The following is a 16,967-nucleotide window of genomic DNA, read 5'->3' on the forward strand; positions in this document are numbered from 1 at the left end:
AATTACTTAAATTTTGCAAAAATGAAAGTGAAAACAAAAAAGTTCAATAAAAAACTACTTCTAAATATTAATAAAATCTATAATAGTATCCCAAATGAGACCAAAAAAAGAAAATTAGAAATGTTGCCTAGGTAGCTAACTAAAATAAATGTAAAAATGTTAATGATAGTAACCCTGGGAGGGACTGAATTAGTATTTGATTTGGATCCAAATCGAAGAAAGCACAGATTGAGTTTCAGATTCATGTTTAAGTGCTTTCTGATAAGTTATTCATCATTCATTAGAGTGTCCGAGTGCTTCATCTTCATAAGGTGGACACATACACACACACACACACATTATATTTACATTTATTCATTTAGCAGACACTTTTAGGGGTGCTGAGCCAGTGGTGGTTTTGTAGGCAAACATTAATGCCTTGAATTTAATGCGAGCAGCTATTAGTAACCTGGAGAGCAATAAGAAGAAACTTAGGTTTGCTAATATAGAGAAAATATGAATTAATGTTGTGCTGCTGTTTGAAACACAAACATTGTGTTTCCATTTGTGTGCGATTTTTCTAACTGGAAAGGACCGAGTGCTTGTCTTGAGCTAATTACCTACCCATCATGCTTTATTTGTTTACAGAATGAATGGCAGACTCCTCTGCACATCGCCGCTCTGGAAGGAGACGAGAACATGCTGAAGTTTTTATACCACTGCAAGGCCAGTCCCAACATCTTAGACAAGGTGAGACTGAAAACATTATATTATAATGTTTATAGATAGCTGAACAGTCAATTCACGTTGTGGGTCCGGTGTTCTGTCAGAGTCTGTCACAGGACTGACAAATAAATTATACAGCTCTGGAAAAATTAAGAGACCTCTTGAAAATTCTCTGGATTTACTGGATCTTATTGGTATGGGTTTGAGTAAAATGTTAATATTTGTTTTATTCTATAAGGTTCTGATAATATTTCTTCCAATTTTCAAATAAAAATATTTAATGTAGAGCTTTTTTTTTTTTCATAAATGACTATTGGTAAAAAACAAACAAACAAATGTGTTAATTTGTTGTGATTGAAAATCAGGGTTATTCCACCAAATATTGATTTCTTAACTCTTCTGAATTTAAAACATTGGTATGGTAAACATGTCTGAAAACATGGCATCTTTTTTGTTAATTTGACCAAATGTCATAAAATGCTTTAAATGACAACATTTTTATTTACAATTTGGAAGAAATCATCAGTAGTTTACAGAATAAAATAAAAAATATATATATTTTACTCAAACACATAACTATAAATTGTAAACCCAGAGAAACTGAGAATTTTCAAGTGCTCTCCTAATTTTTTCCTGAGCTGTAAATATTTTCTTTAATTTAATTAAGCTCATGCTGAGTTCACACTGTAGGGTTTTAGCCTTGATTTTCACTCACCGACAGGTTTTGCGTAATCGCCGAAAAATGCCTGAAATCGGAGGCAAATCAGTGCTCGTTCACGCGAGTGACAATCACGCAGTGTGAATTATCAAAGATGCAATCTGGGAGAATTGCCGATGCGTGGGCCGTCAAAAAAATAAACGTTTGGGATATGGTTATGACATAACATATAATATTTATGTGTGTGCGTATCAAGGCGGGAAAGGAACTGCACAAACAAAATCAATAATTTAGTCACAATGTTTATTTCCTTTAAAAGAGAAAGTGAAGTTGTAAAGTAAATATTTACAATATGGACAAGCAATGAATGAGCCAGTCAAGAACAATTTGGAGGAGAGGAAGGAGCGTGAGAGAGATGCTTTAATCAAAGAACTAAATAAAACAAAAACTCCCAGTAACTAATGTTAAACAAACTAAACTATCTATCAACAGAAAATGGAGAAACAAACTTATTCAGCATACGAGACGCAATCACTAACACTACACTGACTAACCAAACAAAAACATTCAAGATTAGCACCTTTCGCCCTAGCCTGGTGTATCTAATACAATAAGCACATCTACACGAAGTAAATGTATGTATGCTTACCTTACTCACAACCTCTCCAAACAGCCTGCACAACTTTCAACAGTGACTACAGAAGTTTCACAAGCAGTCACCTCAATCGTTTAACATCAAACAAGTGCAGGGCGCACACCACAGTCATAATCAACAACCAGCAAAACACTGATACTCCTGCAAACCCCAACAAAACTCTCAGACTCTCAGACTGGTCTTCTCACAAGAGAGAACCGTCCTCACAGAGCCGTATCCTCACCCAGCCCAGACTAATCGCCATTGAAATGTTAGAGTGGATTTTAAACTGCCTGACACGATCACAGACGTCAGCAAATTGTCAGGCGGATCCTCCAATGAACTTCACATCTGAAACAGACAAGTGTACATACAGACACACTCATGCAGCAACATATACTTTACTTACTTACTTACTTTGGACAAAAGCGTCTGCTAAATGACTAAAAGCGACTTACAAATAAGAAAAAGTAACTAAAACTAAAAGTCACAACTCTATAAATACTATATACCCCCATATTTAAGAAAATAAAGAAATTAAATAAAAATTGACAAATGCATATAACAACATTTCAATAATAAACATAAATGAAAAAACTAAAATAAAAATACATATACATAAGCAAGCTTACATAGTGTAGTATTGTTTTTGTCTACATACATTCAAATTGCCTTCAGGAAATTAAATGAAAGCAAACTGAACTCAATTAAAGTTAAAATGACAAAAATTGTACAATCCGTATGTTGCAGTTCACTGATGTCACATAACATGCAATTAAGCATATCAAATATTTGTTATTTAAATGTTTTTTTTTTTTTTACATATTTGTCATTTAATTCACTTTCAATGTTTTCTTTTTTCTTTTTAATATTCAATTTTTGTGATTTATTTTGATTTATTGTTTTTAATAGGTTTATTTTATAATTTTATGATTTGATTAATTGTCAGTGTTTTTTTACTATTTATTTTAATTTTTTATGATTCATTTTTAGTATTCATTTTATTTACATTATTTTTATTTAACATTTTTGTGTGATATTTTCAGTAAGTGTTTTATTTAAATTTTGTGTTTTGAATTTTTGAATATTTTTATGATTTAATACATTTTCAATTATTGTTTTATTGTTTTCTAATAATTTAATTACTTTTTTTTTAATCTCTTTTCTCCTCTGTTTCAGATGGACAGATTTCCTCTACACATCGCCGCAGAGCAGGGACACACCAGTGCAGTTGAGATCCTCACTGAGAAATTTAGGTCATGTATCTTAGCAAGAACAAAGGTGATCCACTTTCAAATCATTTGTTATTACTTAAATGCAAAAATAAAGTCTCAATTCAGTTTAATCTTGATCAATTGAAACTTAAAGAAAAACAGACACAAATGAGTCAGTTGTCTTAAACTAAGTGTACAGAGGTATGAAATGAAGGATGAGCAGCTCAGATCATTTGATGGGAAATATTTGAGTCCATATTGAGATCTCTGATTTGTGGTTGCAGACTCTGAGTGCAAATTTGTGCACAGTGTTGTATTCTGTGAAGATGTGTCTAATGAATCTCCCATATAATCCCATACAGGACGGCAACACACTTTTGCATATCGCATCTCAATGTGGTCACCCTGCAACCGCTCTCACGCTACTGAGGAAAGGCGTCTCGCTGCACATGCCCAACAAGGTACTCAACACATTTTGCTGAAAATGTAGTACACCTTACATTTAGCCAAAGCGACTTACAACTGCTATATATGTCAGAGGTCGCACGCCTCTGGAGCAACTAGGGGTTGAGTGTCTTGCTCAGGGACACATTGGTGTCTCACAGTGGATTCGAACCCAGGTCTCTCACACCAAAGGCATGTGTCTTATCCACTGCGCCATCACCACTCCTGTGAAAGCACAACACATCTGTGAAATTGGTTTATTAGTAGACTGGTTATTACATGTTTGAAGATTGGATTAGATCTTGAAAATTGTTTGTTCAAAAGAAGAGAAAGGCTTCTGAAGGTTTCTTTAGGTTTTGATTCTGAATCAGACATTCAGTATTTGTTGTTCAAAACTTCTTAAGATTAAAATAAGAAAACATTATTGGATTAAGTTTTACAAGAAAATACAATTTCAGTCTTTCTGCTTCAATATTTCATGTTTAATTCAGTGTTAACTTGCAGTTTCTTTGTAATAACTTCTAAATTTACTAGCAATTTGAATGAAAATTTTTAAAAAAATGTAAATCCTACATATTTTTATTTTAGTGTTATTTATATACTATTATAGTATTTAATAATATTTCGAATTGGCGGGCTCAGGGATTTTAGGAACAAAATGAAATTTTGCAAACAAGCATTACAATGATAAAGTAGATACGGGAAAAAATACTTTTTTTATTTTGTCTCAAAGTAATCCCCCAAACAACTGTCAATATCAAGCAAAAAATAATGTTTAATTCTAAAAATTATTTAAAAAATCATTTTAAATAAAAAAGTTATTAAAAGTCTAATTTAATAATAATTCTAATTTTTATATTATTTTATTGTGCTGTTTCTGTCAAATAATAGCACTTAATATGGCATAATGCTGACTGTTCTGCCTGTTGTTTATTATATAGCTAGTTGCCTATATTTTGATATGTGACCCTATTTAAAGCTCTGCTAATCCAAATTTGATCATCTGAAAAAGTATTTTTGGATCAGAATGATGCAATCCAATGCTACTTTGAAAAATTCTCGTAGTGCAAAAATATAATGCACCAAAGTTGCATTAGAGATTTGCATTATATATTTTTGCATTAGATTTTTGTAAATTCAGTGCATGATATACTTTGCAGTAAACTGAATTCCTTGCATTATTGCACTTCCAAATCCAGATTAAACTCTAAAATCTTGTTTTATTTTATAACTCTGTTTAGATCTTGTTTTCAGGATTGGTTGTGACTAATCTTATTTCTATAATGTTGTGCAGTCAGGGGCGGTTTGTCTTCACGCTGCGGCTAAGAGAGGACACACGACTGTAGTGAAGGCTCTGATCCAGAAGGGGGCGCATGTGGATGCCACAGCTAAAGACGGACAGACGGCGCTTCACATCGCGGTGGAGAACTGCAAGCCGCAGGTGGTGCAGATGCTGCTGGGATTCGGGGCAAATGTGCAGCTTAGAGGAGGAAAGGTAAAAACACACCTGTACGGATCTGATTTATCATGAAGACATTTCCAGCAGAGTTCAGTGAGGAGTTATTTAAAAGAATCATCTTAACTAATTTAAAGAAAAAGAAGTAACGCTTTACAATTAGTCCTCATTAGTTCATACATTAATTTACAATGATACATTTGTTACAGTATCTATATATTAACTAGTTTGCATTAGGTCTAAATAACTTACATTTCACTGCTGGTTATACTCTGTATAATTGTGTATGTTACAAATAAAATCTTGAATTGAATTGAATAGCTCAGATCCATTAAATAATATTAACAGATACAAATTTGAATAATGTAATAGTCCGTTTTATTATTTAGTTATTTGCTAATACAGCATTTCTCATGTCAATTTAGTTTAACTACAATAAAATAACTGAAACTGAAATAAAAATGAATAAACATTTTGTAGTCACGTGAAAAAACCCCACTAAACAACTAAACCATAAAAATAATTTTGGTTACTTGGAAAAAAAAAAAAAAAACATTAACTGAAATCAAATTTAATTTAAAATTAAATAAAATATATATTTATTTTATTTCTGGTAGTTGAGCAACATTTCTCACTGATGTACTAAAATAACAAACTAAAACTGAAATACAAATTAAACGCTATTTAAACATTATAAAAAACTACTAAAACCATTCAAATAAATATTAACAGATCTAAAATAAAATATATTTTAAAAACTTACTAAATAACAATTGAATACTAATTACTGAAACTAAATTGAAAATTGTAAGAAAAAAACTATACAGACAGAAAAGTACAAAATAAAATAACTAAAACAATACAAAAATTAAAAACAAACTATAAAAAAAGAAAAGCTAATTAAAAATATTGATAAAAATATATTAGTATCTCAATGATTCTAAAATAACTGTTATTAATAAATACTGAAATTAATATACACAGACATATAAAATTAATATAGTTTGACAGACATAGTGTCATTTGCTAACAAATGGAACCTAATTGTAAAATGTTATAGAATAATTATTTTCACACCTGCATGTTTTTATGTTTTCCATGGAACAGGAAAAAGGTTCTTTTTTTTAAAGAAGGAAGCTTTGATTTCAGGTTTAGTAAAGTTAAGGCTACATCAATCTGCAAATTATAGCTGTTTTGCCAAGTGTTTTATCAGTTTATGAAATTTTCCAGCGAATGAAAGCAAACACTTGGTTGATGTGCGTGTCCTCTATAAAGGCTCAGGAAACCCCACTGCACATGGCAGCGAGAGTGAAGGAAGGTGAACAGGTAGCTGAAATGCTTCTGAAGAGTGGAGCCGATGTGAACGCAGAGCAGGAGGTCGGTCAGAAGGGGGCGCCACAGGTTCACAGTGTGTAACAACGGTAAACCTGACATTAAAACAGTGTTTTCGTCTTCGCTCAGAACGGAGAGACCACTATGCATGTAGCAGCGCGTCATGGTGCTCTGCAGATGATTCAATCGCTGATCCAGGAGGGTGGAGACGTGACCTGGAAGTCTAAGGTACTTTATTAAACATCTGTCCTGGAGAAATACTGCATTTTAAGGTGAGACACAACAACAACAACAACAAAAATTAAATAATAAATAATGCAATTGTATTTAAAAAAATATGATCTTGTATATTATTTTGCTTCTAATCTTATATTACTTATTAATATTTATTATTTGAATGTTTCTAATAAAATATTTTAAATTTATGCATTAACTTGTGCAGTTTTTAATGTTAAAAATGTATTAGAATATGTAAAAATTATAATTAAACAAGATTAATAAATGCTGGAAAAGTACTGTTCATTGTTTATGTTAACAGTTGCATTAACTAATGTTATTTCATACATGTTTCGCATGTTATAAAAATGTAAATGCACTATATTCTGTATTTTTGTAATTCATTCTGTATATTTTGTTTATATTTATATTTATTAATACAACCCCAACTTTAAAAAAAAAAAACATTCTAAAATGTATTTATTTATTTAGTAAAAATGTGTTCAAAAGTTATTATATTTTGTATTTTTTCATTATATTCTTTATATTTTGTTTTACAAGATTTATTTATTTATTTAAAATGTCCTTTCTGGATTTTTTTTAAATGTTAAATTTTTGTATTAAATTCTGTGTATTGTATTTATATTTATTAATGAAACGTCCACTTTTAAAAAAGCCATACTAAAATGTATTTTTTATTTGTTTATATATTTATTTAATGAAATGTCTTGTTCAAGTTATATTTTGTATTTATTTTTTATTTATTTTAAGCATACTAAGATTTATTTAAAAGATTTATTCTTTTACTTAAAAGAAGTTAATTTATTTATTTGGATTTTCACCCTTTTTGTCTTCTCTTGTCATTGTTTCACTGAATTCTATATCAATATTATCTAAATTGTTATTATTGTGTTATTATTTTGTGTTGAGGTTGGTGAAAACCCTCTCCACGTTGCAGTGCGTCACTGTCACGCTCACGTGGTGGAGAAGATTTTAAACTCTCTGACCAATGAGAGGAGCCGTCAGGAGGCAGAGCTCTGTGTGCGTGAAGGGAACCAGGTCAGACTTACAGAACAATGAGAACGATATGATAAACTACAAAAGCACCAGACAACAACCCAGCATGTTTGCTTGTGTTTGGCGCCCCCTGCAGAATGGCGAGACGCCGCTGCACCTGGCAGCTGAGCTCAGGAGCGATGCGGTGCATCAGCCGGACGAGGACACCTGCATCATCAAGATCCTGATGGAGCATCATGCTGATGTCACCGCCGTCACCCGACAGGTGTGCTTTGTGCTGTTTGATAGACATCTTTACACAAAACTGACCATTACACTGGTAGTGTGAATAGGGATGGGTACCGAGAACCGCTATTTTTTTTGGACCGGTACGTAATTGGGACAATACCGGACTACCGGTAAGCTTCAGGACAAGCGATACTGTTATCGATACTTGCGTTGTTTTATCACAGTATACTTCAATGTTAATGGAGAATTAGAAGCTGCTGCTTGACATTTTCTTTCATTAAATGATGTGGCCGTCATTTGCTCGACGTGCATGTGATATCCGTGCGCATGTGTGCGGTGTGTGTGTTTGTGTGCAATCAGTCATCGTGGCTTGAGTGAAATGTTCGAAAGTGTGGGCTCACGTTACAAAACTAAGCCACACCAGTGTCAGATGTAATAAATACAGTAGTGCAGTAGTGAACAAAGGAGGCAACACCAGTAATATAATGAAACATTAACTAACAAAACACAACATCTACCTCAAGCAGTGTGCTGTAGACTAGAAGTCTGCTAACCCTGTTCGGGTTAATGTTTATTGAACAGCGTCGGGTTCGGGTCGGGTTCGGGTTTGTAACTAAGAAAAACTAAATAGGCTATATATAGTTTGTGTGCCGTGTGCTTTGCCTGCTTGCTGTGTTGTGGTGACCGGCACGCGCGAGAGAGAAAGTTGCGTGCGCAGATGTGCAATGTGCATCTGCTACACAGACCACAGACACACACGCTCTACCTGTGTGTCTGTGGTCTGTGTAGCCCAGGGGTGGGCAAACTTTTTGGCTCAAGGGCCACACTGGGTTTTAAAATTTGACAGAGGGCCGGCCCAGTAGCAGATTATGAAACACGATCTCATGAAAGTGCGTATCTATACCACAAATTAATTTCTAGTGCCATTTATACACCAAAAATGTTTTTTGCATGCATATGCTACGTACTGTAAACCCCTTGGTTAGGATTAGGGGTGCGGAGTGCTTGCCTATTACACCCCATAAAGTGCGTATCATATGCACACGAAAACTGCGTATCATTTGCCAGTTAAACATTTCATTCGCGTGCTACTCTGACGTGTGATTATTCAGAGCGCGTACCCCTGAAGTGTGCGCAAGTTACACTAAAGGCCGGTCAAACAGCACATGATTACTTGGTTATCTTAGTTATCGTCTGATTGCGCTAATACAGTCAAAAACACACAAGGTTTACATATAAACAGTTAGTTATGTCTAAAGTGAAAGTAAACAGAGAGAAACAGATGCGTGCAGCTCTTAAAGGGACATAATGCTGCCAATTTTCATTAAAGGGATATAGGGCTGCAGCGATTCGTCAACGTCATCGATTACGTCGATTATGAAAATACGTAAATTAGCATGGAGTGCGTCGACGAGTCGCAACTTTAGCCACACCCATTGCGCGAGCCTGCAGTTATCCCTACTTAAGACTGTTTTGCTGCCATGTTTAACACAAAACAAGATTCTAGAGCAGAAGGTAAAGGCTAGTATGGCAATATCACTTCATAGAGTTGCGTTCATAGAGCATTATTATTATACGACAGTCAGAACCGCATTTATATAGCCGAACTGACGCCTTTACATTGTCAGGATTCATGCATTCAAAGCTGCGCTGAATGAACGGAACAGCACAGGATATTGAGTTGCCTGTATAATCACGACGGGTTTAATTCACCCACAGAGACAGAGAAATGATTCATCTTAAGATCCACTGGAGCTGCCGTCAGTGCGTGGGTGTGATCGCGCGAGCTCTGAGATGCGCACGCCAAACGCGCTCTCTGCACTCGCTAACAAAGCATTTAAAGTCGTTGTTAGTTGTTTAACTGTGTGTTGGATTGGAAAAGCCTCGACTGGGCTCCTTTATTAAAAACGGGCTGTCACCTGTGATAAAACTTCCCAGTGTTATGATGCCATTTTTGATTCTGTCATTCTAGTGTCCTGAATGCGGTTGTGACTTCAGCTGTTCATTCATAACAGATATGTATTCAAGCAGATGTTTTAATCTGCTGAATAAATAAAACACTTCAAGTCTCTCACCTGTAAGCAGCTGCTGTCAGTCCCAAACAGCAACTGTGAATGCAGCCATAATGTGCATTTCTATTCTTCTTTCTTTCTTTCTTTCTTTCTTTCTTTCTTGTTATTGGTAGCCTATTTCTTTCTTGCTTCCTTGCTTTTTTTCTTTCTTTTTTTTCTTTTTATTAATTATTTTATGCTATTATTTCTTTTTCTCTCTTGTTATTATTTTTCTTGTTATTATTTTCTTTCTTTTTTGTTGTTGTTATTTATTTTTGTAAAGTATTAATTATGAGTAAACGTTTGAATAAAATATTAAGATTAATAGCAGAAGTTACTGTTATTATTTATTACTAAAGAATTCAAGTGATAAGAAAATAATAAATAGATTAATTGAAAAATAATCGATAGATTAGTCGACTAATTGGAAAAAATAATCGATAGATTAGTTGACTAATAAAAAAAAAAAAATTAAATAATCGATAGATTAGTCGACAATAAAAATAATCATTAGCTGCAGCCCTAAAGGGAAGGTTCACACAAAAATGAAAATTCTGTCATTATTTATTCACTGTCATGTTGTATCAAACCTGTATTATTTTTTATTCTTGTCCTGAACACAAAAGAAGATATTTTGAAGAATGTTGGTAAACAAAAAGTTGCTGGTCCCCACTGACTTTGATAGAAAAAAGAAAAAGAAAAAAGGAAGTCAGTGGGGACCAGCAACTGTTTGGAATAAAAATAAGAATAAAAATGAATACCTGTGCATTCTTCAAAATAATGTTTATGTTTAACAGAAGAAACTTCTTCAGGTTTAAAACAACTTGAGGGTGAGGAAATGATGACAATTTTCATTTATGGATGAACTATTCTTTAAATGTTAATAAAATAAAACACAAAGAGAAATACAACTCCCTGCTCCTGACTGAAGAACTTTAATACAGTTGCTAAAGTTCAGCAGTAATAAAATAGCTTGAAATTTTCAACAACTTTTCACATCATGTCTTTTTGCACTAAATAGTATCGATAAGAGTATCGATAAGTACCGGTATAGATAAGCAATATCGGTATCGGTATCGATAAAATGTTAACGATACCCATCCCTAATTGTGAATGTGTAATTCTTCAGAGCAGAGAGACGCCTCTTCATTACAGCGCCAGGGTGGGAAACACCGCTGTTCTTCAGGAGATGCTCAGTAACATCCCCTCCAACCAGCTCCAGACCGCCATCAACAAACACGCCAAGGTACAAATCAGCAGTGAAGGTGAGATCTGCCTCACATCTCAGAAAGATCTCTGAAAGATCTCAGACTGATCTGATGCTTCAGTAAGGGCATAGACTACAGCTGAATAGACTCCAGTGTTTTCTTTCTTTGTACTTTATCTATTCTTTAAAACATACATATGACCATCTTATAAAACATGCAAAAATGTGCTAAGAAAAAAGTGGTTTCAGTTGAGTTGGTAAAATTATTTTTACTTTACTTTACTTTTAAAGATCAAATGTTCCCAAAACACTAGTAAAAGGCTTTCTTATTTTAGTATGAGTTATTTTTTATAATTTTAATTAAGTTTTATTTTTTATATTTTAATTGTAATTTTAGTTAAAGTAATTTTTTATGTGTTTTTGTCATTTTTTTTAATGTACCTATTCAGAATTGATCTTTATATTTTGTATATTTACGTTTTAATTTTTGTTTTAGTTTTAGTTCCATTTTTGTTATTTATTTATTTCCAGTTTATTTATTAATTTTAGTGCTTCAATGTAACATTATATTAGTTAGTTACCAAGGCAACATATCTAATTTATTTTAGCTTTATATCAGTTAACAAAAATGTTTTTAGTAGTATTAGGTTGAGTTAATGATAATAACTCAAACTTTTGAGTTAATAACTGCAAACTTTTTTGAATGTTCTTCAAAAAAAGAATAAAAAAAAATAATTTAAATTTAATTCATTCATTAGTGTTAAAGTGTGTGTTTAATTGTTTGTGTGTGTTCGTGTGTGTGGTACAGAACGGCTGGTCGCCGCTGCTGTTGGCCGCAGAGCAGGGTCACACAGAGGTGGTGAAGATCCTGCTGCAGAACAATGCCAGAGTGGACGTGTTTGATGAGGTCAGAGACGATTAATCACTGAAGCAGATTATTTCTGCTGTGTTTGGATCAGTGCTATTTACAGTATATACTATTAAATTATTTATTCATGTTGTGAGAATTTGTATTTTTATATTTTCATTTTAACTTTAGCTTAAATTTTGGCCATTTTGCTATGTGCTTTTTTTTAACTTCTGTTTACTTTTTATATTTCTGTTTAGCTTTCTGTTTAACCAAGGTTCATTAGTTGAATTTTTTAGTTATAAATAATTATATATATATATATATATATATATATATATATATATATATATATATATATATATATATATATATATATATATATATATATATAATTATTATTAATAATAATAATAAATTAGTTATATTAAAATATTTAAATTATATAATAAATTAATCAAGTTTAATATAAAATATTTAATTAATGTAGTATTTTAATACAGTTATTTTACAGTAATTGCCATATTTATTTACCATAGTATTGTATGTACATGCTACTCCAGGAAACTTTTTGTAGAAATAATAGTCAGAAATAGCTAGTAAATTTCACAATTACAATGAAGTTACATTGTATTAAACGTGAAATTTCGAAGTATAGTGAAAAAGAAAAAAAAAAGTATTTTCTTCTAAAACCTACTCCAATAATCATTTTTTAAATTATTTACAACAACAACTTAATAAAAAAAATAAACTTTTACCAAAATCATTGTTTTCTTGTTTACATAATACTAAACAACATGCACGATCATTTTCAAAATTGGAGAACTGATTTTAATAAAAAAAAACAAACAAAAAAAAAAAACATTTTGTGACATAATAATGTATTATTTTTGAGACTTTCAGTTGTAGTTTTTTTTTATTTATGAATCTGAATCTCTTAATCTACGGAAGTTCTAAGCGGCCATGCATTATTATAATTTTTCTGTCTTGTTTTCTCGTGATCACGACTTAATTTTCTCGTGATCTCGACATAACGAAAGTTGTTTTGTCGTTATCACGACTTAATTTTCTCGTGATCTCGACATAACGAAAGTTGTTTTGTCGTTATCACGACTTAATTTTCTCGTGATCTCGACATAACGAAAGTTGTTTTGTCGTTATCACGACTTAATTTTCTCGTGATCTCGACATAACGAAAGTTGTTTTGTCGTTATCACGACTTAATTTTCTTGTGATCTCGACATAACGAAATTTGTTTTGTCGTTATCACGACTTAATTTTCTCGTGATCTCGACATAACGAAAGTTGTTTTGTCGTTGTCACGACTTAATTTTCTCGTGATCTCGACATAACGAAATTTGTTTTGTGGTTATCTGGACATAACGAAAGTTGTTGATCTCAACCTAAAAACCGTTTTCTCACGACGTAATTGTAGCTATCATGAGAAAATCAGGGTCGCTATATTGTCTTCGACGATAAAGTTGCAGACCCGACAGCCTCCTTCTCAAGTGTCGAACACTTATGTGTAAGTCGTCAATCACTGACAGACACAGAGCTAAAATGTCAAGAGTATGAATATGCATGACAAGTATTCTAACATGGATCAATGTAGTCGGTCACACACACAACACCTTCAATATTTGGGATGGTACTTATACCATATTTTTATTTTTATTATTTCAGTTTGAGTGAGTCCCTGATCAAAGTAAAAGCGAATACGATCAAACATTATGCTGCGATGATGCTGCTTCTATAGCATTTTCTCATGCCGAATACACAGAGAAAATTAAGTCGTGATAACGACAAAACAACTTTCGTTATGTCGAGATCACGAGAAAATTAAGTCGTGATAACGACAAAACAACTTTCATTATGTCGAGATCACGAGAAAACAAGACAGAAAAATTATAATAATGCATGGCCGCTTAGAACTTCCGTACTTAATCTGTATCCTGAAGAACCGCTTCAGAAATAATGAATTGTGGATTTATATGAAATCTGATCAGGAGGGGAAGGCCGCCATTCATCTGGCTGCAGAACAAGGTCATCAAGACATTGTGGACATCCAGCTGGCCCATAAGGCCTTTGTGAACGCCAAGACCAAACTGGGCCTGACGCCTCTGCACCTCAGCGCTCAGAGCGGCTCGGCACAGCTTGTCAGGCTACTGGTGGAGACCCATCAGGCCAGTGTTGATGCTCTCTCTCTGGTAAGAACTGAAAGCTCTAATATAATATGTGCCCCTGGACCACCAGTCTTAAGTCGCTGGGGTATATTTGTAGCAATAGCCAACAATACACTGTAAGGGTTAAAATGATTGATTTTTCTTTTATGCCAAAAAATCATTAGGATATTAAGTAAAGATCATGTTCCATGAATATATTTTGTAAATTTCCTACTGGAAATATATTAAAACTAAATTTTTGATTAGTAATACGCATAGCTAAGAACTTAATTTGGACAACTTTAAAGGTGATTTTCTCAATGTTTAGATTTTTCTGCATCCTCAGATTCCAGATTTTTAAATAGTTGTATCTCGGCCAAATATTGTCCTATCCTAACAAACCATACATCAATGGGAAGCTTATTTATTCAGCTTTCATATGATGGATAAATCTCAATTTCTGAAAATTATGACTGGTTTTGTGGTCCAGGGTCACATGTGATCTTAAACCTAGAGAAATGAAACGGAACGGTTCGTTTTCACAGAGAAAACAGACGCCTCTGCATCTGGCAGCCATCAGCGGACAGCTGGACGTTTGCAGCAGCCTGTTAAACCTGAAAGCTGACATCACTGCTACAGATATTGTGAGAGTAATGAGACAGAAACACAGACACTTGCAATAAATAATATATTGTGTTATTCTTCATTTGTGAATTCAGATTACATCTCAAATCCACCGTGATTTGATGAGTGCAACTTCAAAAATTGACTTGCTAGCAAAGTTCACTTTGTGAATTTGTTTTTGTCATCTATCATGTATTTCCTTTATTTAAAAAAAATAATAATATTTATGCATTCATAATTATTCATATTCTAATAAATTTTCACATTTAAATAATAGTATTTTTTCCTATTATAGTAATGTAAATGCAGCTTTTCGTGGTGTATATGCTACTCCAGATGCAGCTTTTGTTTGGCTGTCTAAGATATTCAATATATATTCTAAAACTATGCTTTCACATTTTAAGAGAATATTGCTTCTTGAATTTCCCCAGCCCTGTTTTTCCAATGCCACTTGTCTTTATAACTGACAGAATCCTGACAATAGTAACAGTAATCCTGCCATCATGGCTCATCTAGTGGTGTTTGTTTCAGCACGGTCAGACTCCTCTTCATCTGGCAGCGGAGAACGATCACTCTGAGGTGGTGAAGCTGTTTCTGAGGCAGCGGCCTGAATTAGCCATGCTAGCTAACATGGAGGGAGCGACCTGCACACACATCGCTGCGGCTAAAGGCAGTGTGGCCGTCATTAAAGAACTGCTCCTGTTTAATCTAGGAGGACCTCTCACGCTCAGCAACAAGGTCAGGATTATTTTAGCATCAATAAGATACAGTTATTAATATTTTGAAGATTTTTTTTTTTTTCATTTCTGATTTTAGTTAAAGTTTTAGAAATGTGGAACAAAAAATTTAAAATATAGTTTTTATTAATGTAGTTTTTAATGTGGATATATCTATATAGCTTTTTACTTATTTTTTTATTAGAAACAGTATATTCCCATAAGTATACATATTTCATATTAGTTACAGTAACAACAGAACTGCAAATATACAAGAGGCAGCAAACAGAAATGCAAGAATTTAATTTAAAATTAGATTTAATCAAATATCTGAAATAGGGGTGTCACGATATACCGGTATTGACGATAACCGTGATATTCAAAGCAACAATTATCGAGATCATGTTAATTTAGTGTGTGACGATATACCGGTATTTAAAATGAACAGGACTGATAACACCACATGTAAATACTCCAGCACCAGTACCTGGTTGACCTCCAGGTGGCAGTATTGCGTCTTAACCCTGACACCTGTCAAACAAGAAGACGACACAGCGCTCGTAGCTACTCGAGAAGAGCCGTGTTCATCAGAGTAAGTTGCCATTATTTTTAATTGTCATAGAATGGGAAATGTTACATTAACCTGTTAACAAAGGTTTTCTGTGTTCATATATTTAAATAAAGGGTGATTATTTTAATAAGTACCGCGTTTTCTTTACTCGTCTTATTTTTGTATTTGCAATCAATAGATAACACTTAGTGCATATAGTGGATAGTAACACTTTATTTCTTTGTTCAAATCTATTAAGAGTTACACGATTAAAACTGATCTAGAAAAACTGAGCAACCACATCGCTACATTAAATTCTGTAAAATGTGAAGCTGGTCGCAGTGCCATGCACTTAATGCCTCATCTGCGGTCGTTCTAGATGCACATTAATACTAAATTAGCAGCGCTCTTACTGCATGACTTCAGTGGCGCCAGTGCAACTATAGGTTGAAGAGATTAAAATACGGATACACAAGTTAAAAGTTAAAGTATCAGTTTAGATGTTAATATGGCAACACTTTACAATAAGTTTCATTAGTTAATTACAGTAGTTAATATGAAATAAGAATGAAAAATACTTCCACAGCATTTATTAATCTTAGTTCATGTTAATTTCAGCATTTACTAATGCATTATTAAAAGTTGTGTCTGTAAATATTAATGCACTGCGAACTAACATGAACAATGAACGACTGTATTTTTATTAACATTAACAAAGATTAATAAATTGTGTAATAAATGTATTGTTAGTTAATACTTTAATGTTAACAAATGAGATCTTATTGTAAAGTGTTACCATTAATATTTATTCATCATACTGTTGAACTTGACAGTATTTTCTCTTGTTATTTCATTGGAGCTCCAAAGAAGACAGAGAAAGCCAGTCTTGTGCCCTGCTTTTATCAG

At 33.1% G+C, this 16,967-nt stretch overlaps 1 protein-coding gene across 1 annotated transcript in view; it reads left to right on the forward strand.

The window, feature by feature from the left end:
- LOC306885147 (uncharacterized protein) overlaps positions 1-16,967 on the forward strand; it is a 61,832-nt gene that overhangs the window by 10,068 nt on the left and 34,797 nt on the right. Inside the window, exons 7-19 of the mRNA XM_079441503.1 lie at positions 628-729; positions 3,177-3,278; positions 3,574-3,672; positions 4,950-5,150; positions 6,387-6,488; positions 6,573-6,671; positions 7,590-7,718; positions 7,813-7,941; positions 11,085-11,201; positions 11,971-12,069; positions 14,016-14,216; positions 14,717-14,815; positions 15,327-15,533. Of these exons, the coding sequence (XP_079297629.1) occupies positions 628-729; positions 3,177-3,278; positions 3,574-3,672; positions 4,950-5,150; positions 6,387-6,488; positions 6,573-6,671; positions 7,590-7,718; positions 7,813-7,941; positions 11,085-11,201; positions 11,971-12,069; positions 14,016-14,216; positions 14,717-14,815; positions 15,327-15,533 (1,686 nt within the window). The remainder of the gene's footprint in view (positions 1-627; positions 730-3,176; positions 3,279-3,573; positions 3,673-4,949; positions 5,151-6,386; positions 6,489-6,572; positions 6,672-7,589; positions 7,719-7,812; positions 7,942-11,084; positions 11,202-11,970; positions 12,070-14,015; positions 14,217-14,716; positions 14,816-15,326; positions 15,534-16,967) is intronic.

This window comes from Barbus barbus (assembly GCF_936440315.1).
Source record: "Barbus barbus genome assembly, chromosome: 19".
NCBI lineage: Eukaryota > Metazoa > Chordata > Actinopteri > Cypriniformes > Cyprinidae > Barbus > Barbus barbus.